Source organism: Manacus candei, unplaced genomic scaffold, assembly GCF_025592945.1.
Source record: "Manacus candei isolate 608988 ecotype Guabito, Panama unplaced genomic scaffold, ASM2559294v1 h1tg000018l, whole genome shotgun sequence".
Taxonomy (NCBI): Eukaryota; Metazoa; Chordata; class Aves; order Passeriformes; family Pipridae; genus Manacus; species Manacus candei.
In genome coordinates, this window is record NW_026138066.1 from 18685995 (window position 1) to 18706985 (window position 20991).

General features: G+C 39.6%; 2 protein-coding genes across 2 annotated transcripts in view; both read right to left on the bottom strand.

Annotated features, from left to right (window-relative positions):
* The window catches only part of ST8SIA1 (ST8 alpha-N-acetyl-neuraminide alpha-2,8-sialyltransferase 1), a 308933-nt gene that overhangs the window by 74347 nt on the left and 213595 nt on the right, over positions 1-20991 (bottom strand). The window lies entirely within an intron of this gene.
* LOC127469988 (sulfotransferase 6B1-like) lies at positions 1664-11039 on the bottom strand. Its single transcript, XM_051785006.1, has 7 exons — positions 10781-11039; positions 9788-9972; positions 8591-8717; positions 5924-6018; positions 4682-4868; positions 3091-3245; positions 1664-2855 (listed from the first exon to the last, which is right to left on the bottom strand). Exons 1-6 carry the CDS (start codon positions 10923-10925, stop codon positions 3127-3129), a joined length of 858 nt encoding a protein of 285 aa, XP_051640966.1. The 5' UTR covers positions 10926-11039; the 3' UTR covers positions 1664-2855; positions 3091-3126.

Below are 20991 nucleotides of genomic sequence, written 5' to 3' on the forward strand. Positions count from 1 at the left end.
TTACAAGCAAACCCTTGTTTTGGTCCCTCGAGCGTCTCTACTCAGACCCAATGCAGAAACCCACCAATTGATGTCCTGACCTAAATCTTCTGTTTTCCCATGACTTCTGGCTTCAAAGATTACCAGAACTAGCTCAGATTCCTTCCCCTGCCTGCTCTCCCCACTTCCCCAGCCTACTTTTCATCTTCTACAAGATGTTCCTGAACCTATTTGGTGAGACTTTTCCCCCAGTCATTTTTTTCCTCCAAGAAACTGCTTTAGGCATCACTCATTGTATCAGAACTAGTATGACTTAAATTCAGGTTGCTGGGATGTTTACCTGAGCACCTTTTCTTCTCTGAGGGCTACTTTAGAAGATAACTGTGTGATGTTTTCAGGGAAGAGGTTCATAAAGCAGGACCTGGAATTCATGTGTTCCTCTCACAAGAGTTCTGGCCCTCCAAATGCTCTGCTTTCTTTTTATCTGCCCCAAAGGTCAGATAAGCCTGGGTAGCAAGCAGAGCAGGTTAACTTCAACAAGAGCAGGTAGAAGCCCTGTGTCTCAGCTCTGATGGAGTAAATGTTTAATCCTGTCCTTTCTACTTAAATCAGTCTTGAGAAGAGCCCTGACTCAGGAAGGGAAAATATGTTACCAGAGTAAGAAAGCAGTATTGTAAGCATTTCCACATAATAGAGATTGCACAGGGCTTTATTTCTTCCAAACCTAGTATTGCTGTGGTCTAGGTACATTTTGGATCAGTGCTTTTATATTTTGTAGGGCTGAAATGTCACCCTCTGCCAACATTTTAACTGCCATAGGAAAAAAAGAAAGAAAAACAGAGAGGGGAGGAGACATTTTTACGACATCTTACTATGGAAGTTTTGAAAGTTCTTTAACATCTCCACAGCCTGCCGGAATGATTTGTGGAACCAGACTGACTATTCTTTGAAACATTCCATTTGAATCCCTCTATTACGGTCATGGGAAGGAGAGGGGGAGTAGCAGACAGTGGGGAGAGCCAGAGAAAAGAGGATGGAAGAAGTGGCAGGTGTAGCAATTGCTGGAAAACCCTGGTTGCCAGTAGCATCACGTACCCCCACCCTTTAGGAACAGTGCCCAGCCTGGGTTTCTGGACCTCTGACACAGCTCTCTGCAGCTGCACCAGGCTGTGCCTGTGCAGGATGGACCTGCTACCCTGTAGTTTTGCTGGCAGAAGCTTCTAATCACTACTAATCAGTTGCTGCACTCTGCCTCAGGTAGAGTATTGAGGTGTGCCTGTATTGAGCAAAGCTTGAGTAAAACTGCATTTTCAGACTAAAAGTGCTGTATTTGTATGAAGTGTTACTGAGCAGAGCTTTATTTTGGAAGTCATTTAAGTCTGCAATGTGGTGCTAGAGGTCAACTGGTAAAACACTTGCTATGTTATAGTCTAATATAATCCCCTCAGCCAGTTTTCAGGAGTGTATGCTTTAATCTCCCCATTGATCCACGAGGTATGTCCTCATCCTGTTCCTTCTCACACAGTTTCATATTGTGCAAATACATGTAAATGTTGCTTACACCAGTCTTAATGCAGTTAAATTGGCTTGCAAACTTGATTTGCCCAAGGACCCATTGGCTTTTTTCCATACTCAGAGGGCCAGAAAAACATAAGTCTTTCAGTAAAATGTTCAAGCATCTTCATTAGCCGATTTCTTGCCATTTATTAATAGTGGAATAATAACACTGAAAGGACGGCAACAGTGGTCCGTGGCATTTTAGAGGGAGAGAGAATGATTTTAATGTCAGAAGAGGAAAGTAACATATCTAAATTCTGATTTCCAAGTGGGTCATCTGCAAAAGGCAGTGCTAAGGGTAGCATCTCCCCTGTGTTGAATTGTAAATGGCAAGGGACTGTGGTCAAACAAGCTTTTCTCTTGATCTCTTCAACATATAACTTCAGTACCGGATATGCAGATGCAAAATCAGTAGGTATTGATGTCATCTTGCACAGGCCAGGTATGAAATGAAAGGGCTGTGTGGCAAGTGTGAAGTGTGTGGCTGGAGAGAGATTAGTATTTCACTAAATAAGGCAATACTTCAGCTTTTCAGCCTCATAACTGTATGGTTGGGGAAAACTAGTCTGGGGAGAAGAGTCCTTAAAGCCAGCCTTCAAAGCAAAGGTGAGGACACAAAAAACACATCATGGAATAAATCAGAAAAAAAGTCTTCACTGATTTCTTAGAACAGTCCCTCGGATGTGAACGCAGACAGCTGATTATTGGAAAATCTGCCTTATCAGGGCAGGGTAAATAAATAAGTCGTGCTCAGATTAAGCTGTCTCTGAGCTGTGGTTTGTTTATCATGGTGTAGCTATTGAGTTCTATTGCACAAGGACTGTGAAGCAAAATGGTTCTCATCAAAACACTGGAAACAGATATTTTGCAGAAAGAAAGTCAAATGGAAAAAACCCACTTTTATAATTGCCCAACGCATGCTGCAGAAATTTACTTGGATTTATATCAGTTGCATTTAATACATTTATACCGTATATACAATATACGGTATCTAACCCAGAAATAAGTTACATCAAAGAACTACACATTGTAAAAAAAAAAAAAAGAAACATTTTGTAAACAGACTTCACCATGGATTGTCAAATACACAGCTGGAGTTTTCAACTTCGGTGTCAATAACAATGTCCAGTAAGATAGGCAGTTCATAAATCATGATGTATTACAGAAGGAGTGAGTCTGGGGTCAAAATTTTGGTCATTTTCTTATGAAGTTTTTTTAGACTTTTTCTATCTTGTTTTTTACAGGTTCCTTTTTTTTTCTTTTCCATAATATCATGGGTAAAATTCCTAATTCGGATCTAAGAAGTCTGTTCATATCCCCTTGGAGCAAAAAAAAAAAAAAAAAGATTAAGTAAATTTTGTTGTCAAAACATAGGTCTGACACCTGACTCTGTAAAACCACATACATCTGCCCGCTGAGAACTGAGTTCAGCTCTGTCATTGTGTCAGAATTTTGCTCTCCTCAAAATCTCATGTTTACAATCCTTTCTATTGGAAGCATTACAAACCAAATGGGAGTGCCCATTCAGAATTTCCCACCAGCTGCTCTACGTACATTTGTTGATAACTGCGTGTTGTTCTTCACATGGAGTCAAACTTCATAGATGAAACATTTTGCCATTTTGCTGCGTTTCATTTTCTCATTAAATATCTCCTCAAACCTCCTATTCTGCTTTGGAGTGAAATGGTTCTTCCAATCACCAACAGCACCTAGGAGAGCAGGAACAGAAAGAACGGTGAAGCTAGTAATATTTGAAGCAAAAAATTGTTTAAAGGCAGCCCAGTTTTGTTAACGTTGCAGTTGGCACAGATTATTAATATATTCTTAACCACAGCCTCTGTGGTAGGTCATGACTGTGAGTTGCTTTACTGATCTGGCAAGACTCTGGTGGAAGCAGCTGGGTTGTCATCCATAAAGGCTTTTAAACCCTCAGCCTCGGAGTGGATTAGTGCCAACAAAAGTGGTGGATGAAGAGCAGAAGGTTTCCAAGGTGAAATTAGAGCGCCTGGTCATGTTGGCAGGGAGGCATCTTGCCATGCCTTAGTTGTATGTAGTTAAAGGTCTCTGCCTGGGTTTTTTCACAGTCAGTAGGGGAAATCATAGAATCATAGATCAGTTTGGGTTGGAAGGGACCTGTTCCAGTGCCTCACTACTCCTACTGTAAAGAATTTCTTCCCTACCTTCTTTCAGTTTAAAGCCATCCCCCCTTGTCCTATTACTACATGCCCTTGGAAGTGAAACTGTTGGGATTTTTCAAAATTTTCAACATATCTTCATCAAAGTTCACTGACTTAGAAAAATGTATCTGTTTTTTTTTTCTTTTTTTAACAACAGATTGTATTTTGGCATTTGTTTCAGCTCATTGGTAAAAACGTTCTGAATTAACAGAAGGTACCATTTCCCTATTTATTAATTGAAACAATCCTTGGTTTTAAACTGTCAATTATTGTTCAAAAATTAAGTAAATAAATATAATCGAAATCCATGTAAACATGATGGATTTGGTTTTACTTATTATCCAAACCTGAGGAAGCTTCTGAAATGTCAGAAGCAAGAAAACAGCTCCTGCAGATATCTTAAAGTCACGTCTGAACTAAACACTGTGGAAGATTTTCCGTGGATTCCAGCTTGCTCAGGGTCTGAAGGCTACCTGTGACCATTCTTTTGTTGTTGTCATTGTCAGCATATTCCTTTCTCAGGAATATTTCCGTAAGATAGGAGGTGATAAGAGTAGTCTTATTCAGAAGGAATGTGTCTTGCTCTTTATTTTTCTGGTAAACCAAGTGACCTTTGCAGGTGGTGTCAGAGGAGACACGTTGTAAAAGACTGAGGTGGTCAACTTTTAGATAAAAAACCCCATAGACAAAGAGTAATGCTGAGTGAACCTTTCCTTTTAGCTCAACAGCTCCCACTCCTTGGAGCAATATTAGTTGTTCTAGCTCCTCTGTGCTTCTCTAATATAAGTCTGCATTTGCAGACAGAGAACTTAGAAAGAAAGTGATTTTTAAGGGGGCTTCAAATTGAAGAATCCTGTCGTTGCTTCCTAGGGCTGACCCAAGCACCACTACACTCTGGGAGAGACCTGGTCCTTGGCCTCTGCCTGGATTTCCACTTCCTCTACTGTGTTAAGAACAAAGGAACTTACCTTTTCGGAAAATCAGCTTCCTGTTGGATGTCAGAGCACACACAGTGTGACTGGGATCACTGTTCTCCTTTTCTGTGTCATTTTTCATCTCTGAGAATGAGGACTTACTGCAGATATCTTGGATATCTTTGTCACTGGCGTTTAAACTCAAGAACAAAGCAATTTTCTTTACAACCTTAGGGAGATCCTGAGGTACAAGAAGAATAAAGCTTTTATATTTCTAAGCCGATTATCAGACTTTTAGCTAATTTGAAAAGGATCCTTTTTATTACATAACAAGTTTGTCACACATTTATTTGCTTTCAAGCAAGCCAAGTATGTAATTGGGCTGTGCAGATGACAGGTACAGTAAACCTGATTCCCCTCATACCCATACTCACAGAAATGGATAAATACTGAGTATGTCATACCAAACGCAGTTATATTCCCAAATTTACTTCCAGTTCAGACAAAATGTTCTCCTGTCTCTCAGAATTATTTCACTGGGAATAGAGAAATACTCAAAGCTCAGCTTCTGTGTAAGTAGCTTATTTCATTGGAGGTGATGTATATAGAGATCTAACAAGTGACTCAGAATACAAAATAGTTTGTTTATATTCCTCATCTTGGAATTTTTTTGTTCCCAAAAAATGAACAAACCTATTTTAATAGAAACACTAGAGAGTGTTTTCTATTCACTCAAAAATTCATTCTTTGAAAGCTAAGGTCTTTTACTTTCTTTTTTTTTTTTTTTTTAAGAACAGCAAAGCAGTGTCTGCATAATTTCCTTTCACCAAACTGTTTTCCTACCCTTTCAGTCTTTAATTTTCTTGTTTATTGGGAATACAAGTACCATGAGACTGTGAGTAGTTCTGTTGTCTTACATCACTTTTTGAAAATTTCACTGGAAATGTCAGACACAGCAAGTTAATGTGTGGCCCTCAACAGATGTCCTTGGTCTTTCCGTAGGACCAAGAAAGAGGAACTTAAAATTCTCCCTTACAGCCTGGAGAAAATTATGTAATATGAGTCCCATTCCTGCATGTAAGAAATATAACTCTCACAGGATTTGATATTTATATAACTTGTGCAGTCAGAATTAGTTCACTAATATAAAATTCTATGCAAATACAAAATATGCCCAAAGACATACATTCACATTTTCCTTCTTTCTCCTTTTTCATTATAATTTCCTCTTTGATATTTTAATTATGCTAATTTACAAGTAATGCATTCTGAACCAAGTGCAGAGAGCATATTTACCTTCTTCATGTCTTCATAGAACAAAAATAAGATGTTTTTGTCATCTTCATGTTCTTCCCAACTTAGGAAATGATCAAACCAGGATCCACAGACAACTGAAAAGAAAACCCATGTAAAAGTCATTCAGATAAACTTCATTCATAAATAAATGTGGTGGTATCTCACACATTTAGGAGAATGATCCCTTCATAATATGTACCCCACATCCCTCTAAAACAAATGCAATTCTTTGTGCCAAGTGACTCAAACTTACAAAAGTGACATTCAAAGAGGTTACCACTCTTGTTGGAATTTGTTTTCATATCAGAGACTATTCTGAGATACAATTCTGTAGTAGAAACAGACTCCAAATCTAAGGAAAGGCCAATAATGAAGGAAAATATACCTGCCTAACAAGATCTGAGCATCCCAGCAAATGACTGCGTGTCTGTGGTCACAGCTAGAAATATAATCCCTTCACCAGGAAATGAAATAAGGACTCTCTTAAATGGAGCACACTGTTGTCAGCTCTCTTTTGTCTCAGCAGAAGGGAATCTGTATAATTTTTAAACACCAAAGAAGGATTATGTAAAGAACTTATGCAAATACATCGTTCAGCCAATGAAACAGATAAAATGGTTTATAACTGAGCCACAGTGCTTGTTTTGCCTGAATGTTCCTTTTCCTGGACCATGGGAGGACAGCTAAATTTCATCTTTATTCTACAAAACAACATTCTGACCTTTCCAGCTGAAAGGGAAGATGAAAGCCTCTTTGTAGGGCGATGAGAAGAGGCCTGGACAGAGCAATCACAGCCTGTGATTCTCCTGGACTGTGACTTTGCTTTTACAAGCACCACCACAACAGTATAATCTTGTAATGACCAACATTTTGGTTGCAAACTGTGAGTTATAATGAAGCAGTAATTATAACTAATACTTATAATTAAGCTGAATGCTCCAGTCTGTAGCCCTCTCCAGCACATAAAGCAGTCTCTGAGTGCAAGGCACGTGTGCTCCACGGTGTGCAATTAGACCCTGCTCTCCTGGGCAACTACCCTGGGCATGTGGCCAACAATAGCATAGCCCTCTTGGATTCAGGAGTACAGCATACAGCCTTGGAGACTCCAGGGATGGCACTACAGCTGTCCCTCTGTGCCCTAACCTTTGTTTTGAGCTGATATTATGCAAAAGTACTGCAGGGTTTGAATCAACCAGCACAACAGTCTTACGTTTTTATTAGAAGTGAAAATGACATTCAGAGTGAAATTAGAAGTGAAAATAACCTTTTCTTCCACATCACCTCTTACCTAAATTTCTGATGTAACAAACATAATTATCTATTTATGCCATGGCAAGGACTCAGAAAATAGAAGGTGGCTAATAATTTGGAGGTAAATGGGAGATGCTTTTATAATTTAATCATAAAATCACAGAATGATTTGGGTTGGAAGGGACTTTAAAGATCATTTAGTTCCAACCCCCCCACCATAGGCACAGACATCTTCCACTAGACCAGGCTGCTCAAAGCCCCATCCACCCTGGCCCTGAATACAATCCTCTTTTTTTTTTTTTTCTACTGTTGTATGTTCAGAGTTCATATTAAATAAGCCAAGATCCTGCAGATCACTGAAGAACACGCCTTAGGCCTGCTCTGATCCAGGAGCACAAGATCTGAGCCCAAGCCCAGAGAAGGCAGTGAGTAAATAGACTTCTGGAGCTCTGATGTAAGCCCATGATGACTGAAGTAGCACTTTTCTTTCAAAGTTTTCAAGCTGATCAATCATTACTGCTGTTATCATCACTAGGGTGACACTTTACTCCTCAAAGGACTAATAAAACACTAAAAATGGGAGTGGACAAAGTGAACAAGGTCCTCTTGTTAACTTCCATCCCACCACTCATAAAAGTCTCCCTCTTGTCCTTGATCTTCGGACCCTGCTACTAAGACAACATATCAGGCAGAGTGTGTGCAGGAGGGCTTTATGAACACGTCCAGACTCCTTTGAAGGGCTGCCCAGGGCCGGCTTCAAGACTGGGGAAGACACCAGACTATTGGTGCAGCCTGGTAGACTGTGCCCTCCCATGCCCTTTTCCTGCCCTTGGGCACATGTAGGGCCGGCTGAGCTCCCTGTAAGAGAGCACCCGCCCCGCCCAGGACAGGGGCGGGCTGTAGCCAGCTCAGCTGCCCTGCATCTGCTCGGAGGAGCTGGGTACACATACCTCCCCTATCATAGCTTACACAGAAATTACTGGGGGGAAGCAGTCTGCTACTGAGGTTCACAAGTCAAGGCTGGAAAACTTTTGACACAGGGCGAGTCCATGTCGGAATCAACAAATAGTCAGGGGTTGCAGGGTGTTCATGGAAAGAAAAGAAATCAGTGTCTTTTCTTGGAGAATAGGTTTTTTTAACAGGTGTGTAAAGAACAGCAAGAACCTGCAAAGAGCACTCGTGCTGAAATGATGCAGCTGCTTATCAAAATGTCTCATTGCAGGGCTGAAGAGGGCATCCTGTTATTTGCTCTTGTTTTGTTTGGCATTAGAATTTATCCTGACACTCCTGGTCTCCCCAGCTAATGCCATATGAATAAGGAGTTCAATAAGGAGTTTTCACACGGTTCACATTTCTTAACTCTTTCTGTGCATAATAAGGTAATGTAAAATGCAAGGAGAAAACATTTATTCTTACCATTCCCTTTTAAGAACAAGTCAAAGAAAGCAGCCCAGGTATCTACAGTGGGAAGGTTTGGGTTATCTCTGTAGTAATGATACATGGAAACAGCAGTGTCTTTGGGATTTCTGCTGATGTACATCATCTGTAAATGAAGATGATATATTTATTAATGATAATATCCTTCCTTTGTTTTAGAGAAGCTCTGTGTGTAAATATAGCATTTTCACAGGCAGTTGGCAGTGTCAAACCCCTTTCCTTTAGGATTCCTCCTTCAGTGACTATGCCATTAAATTAGAAATGTATTTGTCTCTTCTTAGGCAGGAGTCTGTAGTGTTTAGTAAACAATTCCATGTGGAAAGAGGTGTGTTTGCCACAGCTGGGTAATGTTTACATTTTATGAAAGAGCCTGGGTTAAGTTTAACTCATGAGTCAGTTTACTATCTCATGTATCTCATGTATGAAAACATTTACTAATTAACATTCACAGGACAGCTGAAAAACATAAATTTTGGCTTTTCATTCAAATTTGCTTTGTCCCAAAAGTCTGTATCTGAGTTATCCTGAAATTTTAGATTTTCAATAAAAAAATCTGAGACCCAGAGCTTATTTTTAAAGACCTCCCACATTAGCATAGCAGGAACTGGTCTAGTGGGAGGTGTCCCTGCCCACAGCATGGGGGTTGGAACTAGATGATCTTTAAGGTCCCTCCCAACCCAGGTGATTCTATGATTCTGTGAACTCAAAACTGTGATCTGAATCTGCCTCCCATGTCTCAATTCTCTTTTGTTCTCCCAAAATCTTTATGGGTTCTTCATAAAGCTTCAGCAGGAGGTGCAGAGTATTTTCAACTCCAGTACAGACTGTAAGTACCCAAGATAACTATTTTCTAAGACACTAGGAAATGAGGCCATGAGAAACCCTCCATCCCTAATGAGAGATTTATGATTGAAAGGTGTTGATGTTCTATTTTGTATGGTGCCTGGTATACAAATCACCCCATGAGAGCAGTGGGGCAGGAGCAGAACCCAGTCCCTAGTCCAAGTCTCTGCTCATGCTGCCTTTGACTGCTGATCAGCTGTGGCTCCAAAATTCACAGCAAACCACTTCTGGAAACTGTAAATCATTCAAAAATTATTAAGGATCAACAGGACAAAATATACTCCTAATAGACACTTAACATGTCTTACAGCTTTTATGTAACTTTTGCCTTACCTTGCATTTCTTTTTCTTAAAATTTGGAGGTAACATGTTGTAGTCTAAGTGTGTTGGAATGATTCTCTTTGTTGAGATATTATTCAGCTCCTCCAGTTTGGAAATGTCTCCAAATTCAATGGGAGATGTTATTGTAACTTCAGTATCATAAAGCTTTGTTATAACTCCTGCAAGCCAGTGGGTGCCTGCAGAAGAGTAATTTTAAGAAAAATAACAAACAAGAAAAAAAATATTTATTATCAAGAGGATATATGAGACATGCATTTTTCATATGGAAACATTGCTAGTGAACAAATGATACTTCTACTCGCCCAGATTCAAGAAACTTTACACGACTGAATAATTCCATTGGCTCCAAATAAATAAACACTTGAAAAATTAAGGTTATAGCTGAAATACAAAGTAACTCTGTGAAAAGTGTTAATAACAATACCAAAACCAACCTCATTAGATAAACTGCTTGTCAGCTGAGAGGTGGTTATATTATTTTTATCATTTATTTTAGAATAACTTGTTTTGTTTGATTTTTTTCTTATAGTAACTTGAGTCTGTATATTGGAAAGTACTGATTAAGCTTCCCCTTTGGTGTGTGCTTCTCTGTGCAAGAGAGGCAGGTGGAGAGGGGATAAGAAATTAATAAATCTACAGCCAAGAGCCATACAAATAACTTAATACAACTCTTGACTTGCTCATAATTGAATATGGAAAGTCCTCAGGAAAATCTTTCAAGTACAGGTGTTGCTTACAAGTAAGGAATATTTATTTGCATTCCAATATGAAAACACCTGAGATTATTTTCAATTACAGAATCAAAATGTAGGTAAATGACCATATTTCTTGTAATTTTAACATTTACTGACAGCATAATATATTCACACACTCAAACATCCTTTCCTGTTTCTTCTACACAGATATTTCCCAAATAGTTTAAGCAGAGAACATGAAACACACAATTGAGACTTATTACAACTAACATTTAAAACTAGAGCTTACCTGATTTGGGATAGGAAACCAAAAGGACATCATCTTCTCTAGCCTCAAAAGTATCCAAGGATTTTAAAAGTTCTGGAGAAGACCTGGTGGTGAAGGGAATTCCCTTAAACATGTGTATGAGTTCTGCCTCAGTGGAGTTGGACATGGTTGCTTAAGTCTTGGATTCCTGCAAATCAGATAACAAGGAAATGATGAGGGTTTAAGAGGCCCTTCTGAGTCAGATGGTCTGAAGTGACAAATTGAGACTGAGCAATATAAACCTCATGCTTATATACTTTGCTACATGCAGTGAAGTCCTATCAGATATTGATTTTTCCAGTAGTTGATAAAGGCAACTGACATATTAGAGACAACTTAATAAATAACTGAAATGCAGAGTCATGAAAAATGCACGTCGTTTGTAATTTATTGGCTCTCCAGATAAAGTAATGAGGTAATAGTTAAAAAGTAATTGTGGAAAATGACAAGAATTAGTATTATATGCTGCCTTAAAATATGCTTAATATGATTATGCTGTAAGTTATACTTCGTTGGAAGCTGTATCCTCAAGTACTTTTTATTGATACAAAAACAATGTCTTATTTTATGTGAATGAAATATTTTTTGTTTCATTTTATCAAATATGCAACAGCCTGAAATTTCAAACACGCAAATCAATTCCAAACGCTTGGATCTTGTGAAGTTAAGCAACCAATGTTTTGAAGATTTTCTAATTTCAGCCTGAGGAATCTTAAGAACAGAGGCCCTTAGAGGTAATAACATTTTTTAAGATGTCATATGTCTCCATAAGAAAATATAGACAGCAAAAGTCACAAACTTAAAATAGATATTTAACATTGGCTTGAATCCTGCTTATTTCATACCTAGAAGTAGTTGGAGACTTTTAAATCTTTCCCCAGAATATGCAGATTCATAAAAATAAAAGCCACTTTCAGGAAAGAGGCAGTTCTCCACCTGGTTTCAAATGGCTGGGGGTATTTTTGAAAAAGTTTGAATCTGTGGAAATTGTCATTAATGTTTTAAACTGAAAGGTCCATTTTTATTTAATGTGACCTTAAGCATAGTGAATGTATCACAGTAAAATAAATAGCTCAGTTTTGAATCAAAACATTTTACAATGCTTAGTATTTTCAATTTTCCTTTCAATGGCCACAATTTAATTTATTCTTTTTCACATTCTTTCCCTCAAACACCAAGTGGCTTCACTATTCCTACTGAAAGCCTCCTACAATGTATTCAGCTTCAATATCTTCAACTTGAGAACCTTCATGCAAATCTTGCTTTAAAATGAAGCAAACTTTCAGGAATTTCCCGAGTTTACCAATGTTCCAGTTCTTTTTTTTTATCATAAATAACAACTTGGGTTTGGTCATTGGAGCCGACTACCAGATGTATTCCCACAATACCTGGTAAGAAGTTAATAAATAGACATACACTTCCAAGAAACACCTGAGCAGTAAGGATTACTCACAAGGAGTAAGGATAGTTACCAGCTTCTGTACTTGCTTCTTTCTAATCCAATGTCCTGAAAAGCCAGCCATGTAAGATTGATTTTCCCCCTTCTTTCTTTTATCTGCAGTATTGACAGCCTGCCATCAAAGAGAAGTGATGTTCTTGCCTATATTGCCTGTAAAGTTGCCCTTAAACAGTTATCACCTGCAAAATGTGCCCTGTGCCATCAGTAAACTGAGTTCCAGTTGCGCAGGGCCAGGTGGGGTTGAAATCATGGAAAATATGCTGCAGAGTGATGTTCCCTGTCACTAGGGGTGAGAGGAGATGAAGGAGTCTTTCCAGGAGGGTATAAGAAACACTTGGATACTGGTGATCAGGTAGGAGTTCTGGAATCTCTCAGTGCTGAGGAGCTCAACACTTTCCTCTCGCTCCCAGAGGAACACCTAAGCCATTGCTTCATACCTGAAGGCATAAGTCCTTAAAAATCTGTCAACAGATTTCACTTGGGTCACTTCAGGTATACTAAACATGTTCAAAGACATAAAGACACCTGTTTCTGTGTTATTCTGAGTGTCTGTATTAATCTGAAGACGGAGACTTCCAAGGTTTATTTTGCCGTCATCATTCCTGCCATATACGTGTCGCCCAAACTGGTAAAACTTTATTACCTTGACTTGGCAGAAATAATCTTACTGTAAAATGTTTTGCATATTTACAATGCTTATTCCCTTTCATTTCCTCCTGCATTCTTGTTATATTTTTAGTCAGTGCATTTGCCTAATCTAATGACTTGGACCTGAATTAATCATTCACGACAGAAATTGCTAAGGTGTAAAACAGAAGCGATACGGTAGCCAAGAAAATTGCAATTCTTCTAACTCATCTCAATTACTCTCTGTACTAGCTTATCTTTTCAGCATGTATAATGGTAGTCCAGGGGAATGAAGTTAAAATTTCTCCTTCTCAAATGCTATCTATACCTGAAAAATAAGGGCCATCCCTGCAAGGGTACAGTATCCTGAATTGCAACATCTTATGGAAAAAGAGAGTATTCAGCATCTTGCAGGGAAAAGCTATTATTAAAAATATGCTAACTGCATTGCCATCAAAAGCACATAGCTACATTATCCAAAAGGAGCACAGGTTTAAAGAGGACCATGCCAAATTCTTCATGCAACTTTGATTTTCTTCTTTATTGGTATCTATATCTATGTATCTCTATATATCTATTTATACATACCAGGTATGTAAATATATAAACACACACTAGGATTCCAGTATATAGTGCCTGATATATATGTATATATCTCCTTATTTCTGCAACAGGTTCTGAGGAGGTTCTCCCGGTGTCAAGCTGTCCTTGTCCTGGTTTCTGGCCCTGCTATCCTTATCAATGGAGTACACATGTTAGCAGCAGGTCTCACAGATATTTTCTGGCAAGACAGTCAGTGCTAAACCCGGAGTTTAGGGGTTTTCCATGATTTAAGCAAAATACAACTGGACAGTTGGACTCTGCACTCCTGGGCTGCTTCAGTCCAGCTCCTCCTGTCTCCACGTGTGACTTACCTTCTCCCATCCATATCTTGGTCTGGGTAAGTAACTTCTTTCTGTTGCTTTAAATGACTGAAAAATTTGACTGTTCTGTTCCTGCTTCTAGCCTGCAACCTCCAATTCAGGATCACCATCCTGAGGCCAATCTCTGTTCCCCTCCAAACACATCTTGTTGCCAAATAGTCTGAAATCATGGGGATAACTAAAACCCTCTAACACTGCCTTTTTAGTGTTTATCAGTGAGGCATTACTTTATTCTTAGTCAGGAGAGGTGTGTGTGGCTGACAAAATTCTGGCCTCCACACGGTCACTGATACAAAACCTTTTAGCCTATTTATACATTTTTAGCAAACAAAATAATGCTCAATGGTTAAACAGAGTTCGTTTATCAAAACTTAAAGTTTTGATAAAGTAATTTTCCCAAGCTGTGTTCCCACAATATCAGCTTATGACAACTTTGCTAAATGCTAACTAAAAGTGACTTAAGACTTAACACACTACTTATGATTAATTAAAACAACTACTTAAAACCATTAAAAATTACAAAAATTATATAATTTCCAGCAGTCTCAGGCAGCACATACTAAAAGATATTGTGTCATTGTGGAAAATATGCAAAGTCATATGTGTTGGCTACACAAGTCAAAATTTGGATGTACATCCACAGGGTTCTGAATGTTTTTAGCTAACGCTGTCAAGCATCAGGTTTATCATTTTTTGAAATGTCCTAAAGCTGTGAAATATTTCAGCCTTGTCACAATGAATGGAGAGGTAACATTGACATGGCCAGTCATAAGGTTTTATTGCTCCAATGCTCCACCAGATAGACCAGATACCTGAAATTAATAGAAGTTATGTGCACAAAGATAGTCCTCATGCATCTGTGTAAAATTTGTACAGAGGCTCTGCAGCCGTGATGACAGAGCAACAACTTTCAAGACCATTTCAGTCCAGAATATCAAACATAGCTGCTGTTACAGAGGGTGCAAGACTGATCTCTAAGACAGAAGTTCAGCTGGGAAATCCATGGTTACAGGTAAGCTGTGTAGTCCCTTCCACAGCCCCAGTCTCTTTTCCATACCTCCACGGTGATCTGAACACAACAATCTTTTCTGTAGGGATCACACTGTCCAACCTTTGCATTCACAGGATCACAGAATGGTTTGGGTTGGAAGGGACCTTAAAGATAACTCATTCCATGCCCCTGCTGTGGGCAGGAACAACTTTCACTAGGCCAGGTTGCTCAGAGCCACATCCAACCTGGCCTTGAACATTTCCAGGGATGGGGTAGCCACAGCTTATGGAACAGTTCACATCCATAGATATGTTTTTGTTCTCTGCTTTGGTGCAGTGACTATTCCTGTACCCCACAACTCCTCATTCCACGGAGAGGGATGATGTGATTGCTGGTCCTGACACATACACTGAGACCCCACCCTTACCTTGGTGCACATCTTGGGCCACCTCCAGAATCATCCCCTAAGTCATTTTCTCTTTGGGATGTGCTGCCATTTTAAACCACTTCTGAGATTTTCTGGGAATCTTGCCACCCCACTGCAGACATCATAGTGTACTGTGGGGAAGAGGGTGATGGCTAAGAACTGAAATGGCTCCAATTCGTAGTCGTTCCAGGTGAACTGACATGTTAGTTCCAGGTTGTCTGGTGAACTGACATGTCCTTAAATGATAAAGAGAAAGCATTTAGCTTTACCTGATGCACCTGGGAGAAGTGAAGAATTTCACTTCAAGGATTTCCATTAAGTCCCTACTTATTTTAATGTCACAACTGCAGCGTCTCATCTAAGCCTATGATCAAGAGCTCTTTAATAGAGACAATCTGCAAAATGGTTGGATGCAGCATGAGTGCTCAGACTGTTTGGGAAGTTAGGGCACCTCAGTGTCTGGATGCTGACAGTTTAGGAACCTAACCCCAGGCTTCTATGTGGTTCTGAAAAAAATCTGTTTGGAAGCTGGATGTAGAGCTCACAACACATCAAGATTCATAGTAACTCTGCCTCGGTGTACTGTGAGCTGGTCCCAGCTATCAGGTAGTGTGACAGCCAAAACTGCTTCACTGGAATTGGCACTGGATTACTTTACACTTCCAAAAGCAGTTCTCTTCCAGGTAGGCTTTGTTGCAGTGTCTCAGTGCTTTCAGAGAGGCCTCTCTTCATTAACCCGTAGCTCAACATTAATCAAGCAGTACAAGCTAACAACTCTGATTTCAGAAATCTCTGACTTCACAGGCACTGCACTCTGTGACACCTGTACCTGTGTTTAATAGTCTAAAGGAAGTCAACAGTATGTGCAGAGTCATCTTGCATTTATGGCATGTCAGACTGTAAAGTTCTGTGACCTTCCTTTATCCCTCTCACAACAAATCATTGCCTGCAGATATTCTGTGCCACATCCATGGATAACTGTCCCAGAGCTGTGCCCCTTGGAGAGCTGGCAGGCAATTGCCACCTCTGAGGTCACCAATATCTCTCCAGCTTCTGACCTGCACATTATGACACCTTCAGGGTGTTCACACATATTTAATGAAGACATGAAGGGGTGGCAGGGGGAGAAGTGGCAAAACATAAAATCAAATGAGGATTTAAACCTTCATTGGTCTAAAAAAGATGATGCTGTGTGCATGCAGGAGGGCTCAGCTGGGTAGGCCCTCTCCCTGGGAAGTGTGTCGGGGTGGGGTTGCCTAGGGACATTCCTAGGTCTCCAAGGTGAGAGGAGAGGCCATGGAGGCCTGAATTATTCTCTGCTTATCTTTATTGGCACAGCTAATGTGGAGGCTTATTGGCATGACAAAAACCAATGAGTCACTAGCGTGTGCTGGTGCACAAACACTTCAACTGATTCTGGGAACTTCATTGGTGGCTTGAAATGGTTCCACCTTATTTTCATTTGTTAGGATAACTAGATAGAAATTGTCTGATATTTTGAAGCATACAGACAACAAAAGGCTAAAGTATTCTGTTGGGAGCCAGGTAAATTCCAGAAAAAAGAGCCTTTTGATATGTATGTCCTTCAGAGATCTATACTTTGTGGGACATCACTGGATGATGCTATCCTGTCAGTCTACACCCTGCCTTTAAATCCAGCACCCAGCTAGCCACAGCTACCTCTGGGAAGGCTTGTGGGCCACAACCAGTGGAAGTGTACCAAGGGGAAGAGGAGCATGGGTGTCCATATGCAGTGAGACAGTGCCCAGCATGCAGTGGCTGCGTGGCTCCTATCTGCAGTGGAAAGGTCAAAGGAAATGTCTAAATGTCCTGTTCTTAAGAAGCCCCTCCACAGCAGCTTAGAGGAGTCTGAGATAAACACAGACATGGCATATCAGACTATCAAGGACTTGTTATCTTACCTATGTCATTGTGGAGAGGTAGGGTTGTTTCCTCGTGCCCAAGATGTGGTTGGCAGCACCTACCACCCTGAGTTACAAATGCATTCTGCAGTCCCAATCTCACCTTCAGTCTCCCCTCCACAGCAGAGAGCTGAACCCCACAGGCCCCTGGTTGGGATGCCCCCCTCCATCTCTACCTTCCCACCCAGCAGAGTGTTGCCTTGGTCCTAGTTTATTTTAAGGTCCTAGATTATTTTAAGGTCCTATCTTATCTTAAGGTCTTATCTTAATGTTCCTTATTTCAAGGTTCTTTAAGGTCTCTGTGTCACAAGTTATTAGGCTTGAGCTGTAAAATGCTACAGGAAAATCAGAAGATGATAGAGAGGAACTGGGAAGCACCGGGAAGAAAGGTAACTCCTTCCCAGACAGCATCAACCTTCCCCATAACTGTTAGTCAGTCCTGGACAAACAAATTAACTCCCAAGTCCGAATAGAACTTACCTGTCTGGTATTTATAACAGCTTTCTGTCATTTGGAATAGGAACAGCAATTGAAACACAGGCCAGATCCAGACTGGATAAGTGAAACACATATTTCATGCCAATTGTCTGATTTTTTATCATTCAGTGGCTGTGCAATATTCTGCAAAGTTTATATTTCGCCTCTCTACTTAGAAGTTTGTTTTTTTTTTTAGTACATTCTTGTGTTATATGAACTCTTAAAGCATAGATGTTTTATACAGGAAAGAGAATTCCTTCTGCACACTTGTCCTCTCTGGCAGAGTCAGATGTAGTTCAGAACAAGGGAAGAACAAGTCAGGATTCTCTGCCAACACAGCGTTTTACTCAATACTGGACAGAGTGAGAAAAACCCAACACCTTTTTGTGGTTCTAAAGAAAGCTTTCAAACCAGACATTTTACAGTTGCCCAGATCTTTTCCTAGGATGGAGCACAGCTCATGACTCCTTCTTCCCATCATGTGAGATATCATTTTGGCTTAGACTAAAAGGTACAAATAGCTCCATAGTTCCTGTAGTCTAACCACAAGTCTAACATACTATACAATTTCATCCAGTTGTACCTGGTCACATGTCAACAGCCTGTTGCACACAGTTATATCTTCCATCTAGTCGTGTTTAAAGTCTTCATTCAAAAGAACAGAGAAGTTCACTTCAGCCATTTCTTTCCTGGGAGATAATTGCTATCACTGTTATACCTGTGTCTCACTGCTAACTTAAAAAAGGGATTTTTCCAAATGTGAACAATCATGAATCAATCTACCTTGTTTTTTCTACACCTTTCTGGGAGGTGCTGAAATATAAATGGCTTAAAATCCTTCATCTTACCTGAATTTTCCATACACACCATTGTCCTAAGAGAAAGCATTACAAGCAAGACTTGCAACATACAGTGCAGAAGGCTGAACGGGTTCCAGCCTCCCTGGGATTCATTTCCATCATAACACTTGCACAAAGCAGGGACAAAGGGGGAGGATGTCTGTGTGTTTGGGCAGCAGGTCGCCATGGGGAGTGGGCTGCCAATAGTCCAGGTCCAGGGGCTAAAAGCCTGCTGCACTCAGATACCCCAGGTGTGATCAGGATCCTTCTGGGCTAACACAGTGCACGAATCAGGACTTGCACCAGTCTACCCACGCTCCAGAGCATGCACTATCTAGGATAGAACTACCCTGGGAACTACTTGCTGGAGCTTGTCCAAAGGGGCTGGAGCATGTCCAAAGAAGAGCAATGGAGCTGCTGAAGAGCACAAGTCCTTTGAGGAGCAGCTGAGGGTCCTGGGGCTATTTAGCCTGGAGAAAAGGAGGCCCAGGGGGACCTTATTGCTTTCTACAACTATCTGAAAGGATGTTGGAGCAAGGTGAGTGTTTGTTTCTTCTCCCAGGTAAGAAGTGACAGGACAAGGGGAAGTGGCCTCAAGTTGTGCCATGGGAAGTTTAGGTTAAATTAGTATTTTAGGTGCTCAGAGCAGAGATAGATGCTCTCATGAGTTTCCTTCCCACCTGTGGTTCTGTGGTTCTGTATTTCAGAACTGAGTGGTAGGACCACTGTTGAAACACACTCCTCATTTGTGTAAATCCAAAGCAGCATTTCACCTGATGAATGTTGTCTTGATATATACAGTGTTCTGTGGACAGCAGGATAATGTAAATGCAAAACCTCAGTAAAATAAATGGAGTTAAGATATTGGTGGGATGACTGACACTGCAAGATCATATCTTTCTGAGTCAGTCTTAAATGCAAAATTTCGCCTAAATAAGCAATAAAAGAATAGTTACCCCAAATCCAACTACTGTTCTACCTAGGTTAGTTTTTGTTTTCACTATCAGCTACTTTTTTTCCTGTAGAGTACAAGAAAATCCAAAAAGTTAACTGATGTGGAGTGGAGGTGTCTTCCCCATCACCACTAATGAATGATCATTTTCAGCTCTAAAAATGTTGGGTAAGGCCTCCAAAACCTTATATAATTGAATATAATTGAGGAATACTGTGTTATTTGCAATAGCACCATAAAACCCATGATGTAACTTAGCCGAAATAGTTATTCTTGTCTTAACCTGATTAAGAGATCAGGATCCAATCCAGATTAAATAGGCTGAAAACCTTTAAACACTGCTGGGCCAAAACCCACATCAATCTTTAAATTCATGGATCCACATTAAGACCTCCTAGATGTCATTCGGGTCCCCAGGATTAATATTTCACATTGGCTGTCTCTGTTCCTCCAGAGTTATCTTGCCATAAAAAATTGTGTGATTAAGATGTAGTATGGGGTTACCTGTTAGTTCTTTCTTACATTATTCTCCTTCTTGACTCACTGGCTTCCACACAGCTAGCCAGCTTCCATAACTTCCATTCACAACAACACCTTAATTACCTTCCTGAGTGCATAATTTCTTCAGATGCACTTTAATCAGCAAACTTTTTAAAAATTCTCTCATGCTGTCAGCCTAGTAATAACTTCATGAGCTATTTTATTGTTTTCTGATGAAAAGCAAATGCTTTTGAAGACTGACAGGTTAAATGCAAAATTGAGCAAATTGGGCAATACACATTTAGAATTCCAGCTGCTTTTCACAAAATTGCCTTCAATTTCCTGCATTTGCAGATCATTATTTCTTATACTTCTAGTGTTCTGTTATTATTTTTATACAAAGAGAAGAAAATGTAGCTGGTTGAGGGATAAAAAGAAAAGTTAATGGAAGAGAAAGAACATGCAGTTTATTTCTCTATATGGGATTGCAGACAAATTCCCAAAATTATCTTTAAAATAAAATACAGACAGCAAATATAAATATCAAAATATAGACTCATATTTCTTCATGTTTCAGGTATATCCAACATTTTCCCTCGAATCCTTATATCTAATTAAAAAATGTTTCTTCCTTTTTTGCATGAATGTAACTCCAGGATCAGTCCTGTGTTTTGTCTTTAGAAAATAGGAAATAATGTTGAGTTTACTGGGAATAGTGTCTTTATCCCCAGGATCTGGATTTTTCAAAACTAGATCTAACTGAGAGAAAAAGAGGTTTTTTAGGATAGAAATAAAAATACTAAATGTTATCAGCTGCATGAATATGACTTTGCAAAAATTCTTGATGGCTGAATATAAAATGAAATAATTATGTGCATGACTAATCTAAATGTGTATGCAGAAGTCACGCACATATATGAAAGACATGGCTTTAGAAGGTGGAAATGAATATATAAATATGTGAAATGAATATATGTAAATGTAATCTGAATTTTCTTTTGTTCTTAAAATCAGAGAGCTCTTCAAATGAATATTTATGATGTGTGCAAAACATCTTATGAAGTTATTAGGTTTATTTCCTTCCTTTATGCTTGTA

Excerpts from the sequence above, each read along its gene's own strand:
- LOC127469988 (XM_051785006.1), bottom strand. The coding sequence starts at position 10,925 with ATGTCCAACTCCACTGAGGCAGAACTCATACACATGTTTAAGGGAATT. Across the intron at positions 9,973-10,780 it reads GGTTTCCTATCCCAAATCAG|GCACCCACTGGCTTGCAGGA; the intron begins GTAAGCTCTAGT and ends ACTCTTCTGCAG. Across the intron at positions 3,246-4,681 it reads GAAGCTGATTTTCCGAAAAG|GTGCTGTTGGTGATTGGAAG; the intron begins GTAAGTTCCTTT and ends CTGCTCTCCTAG.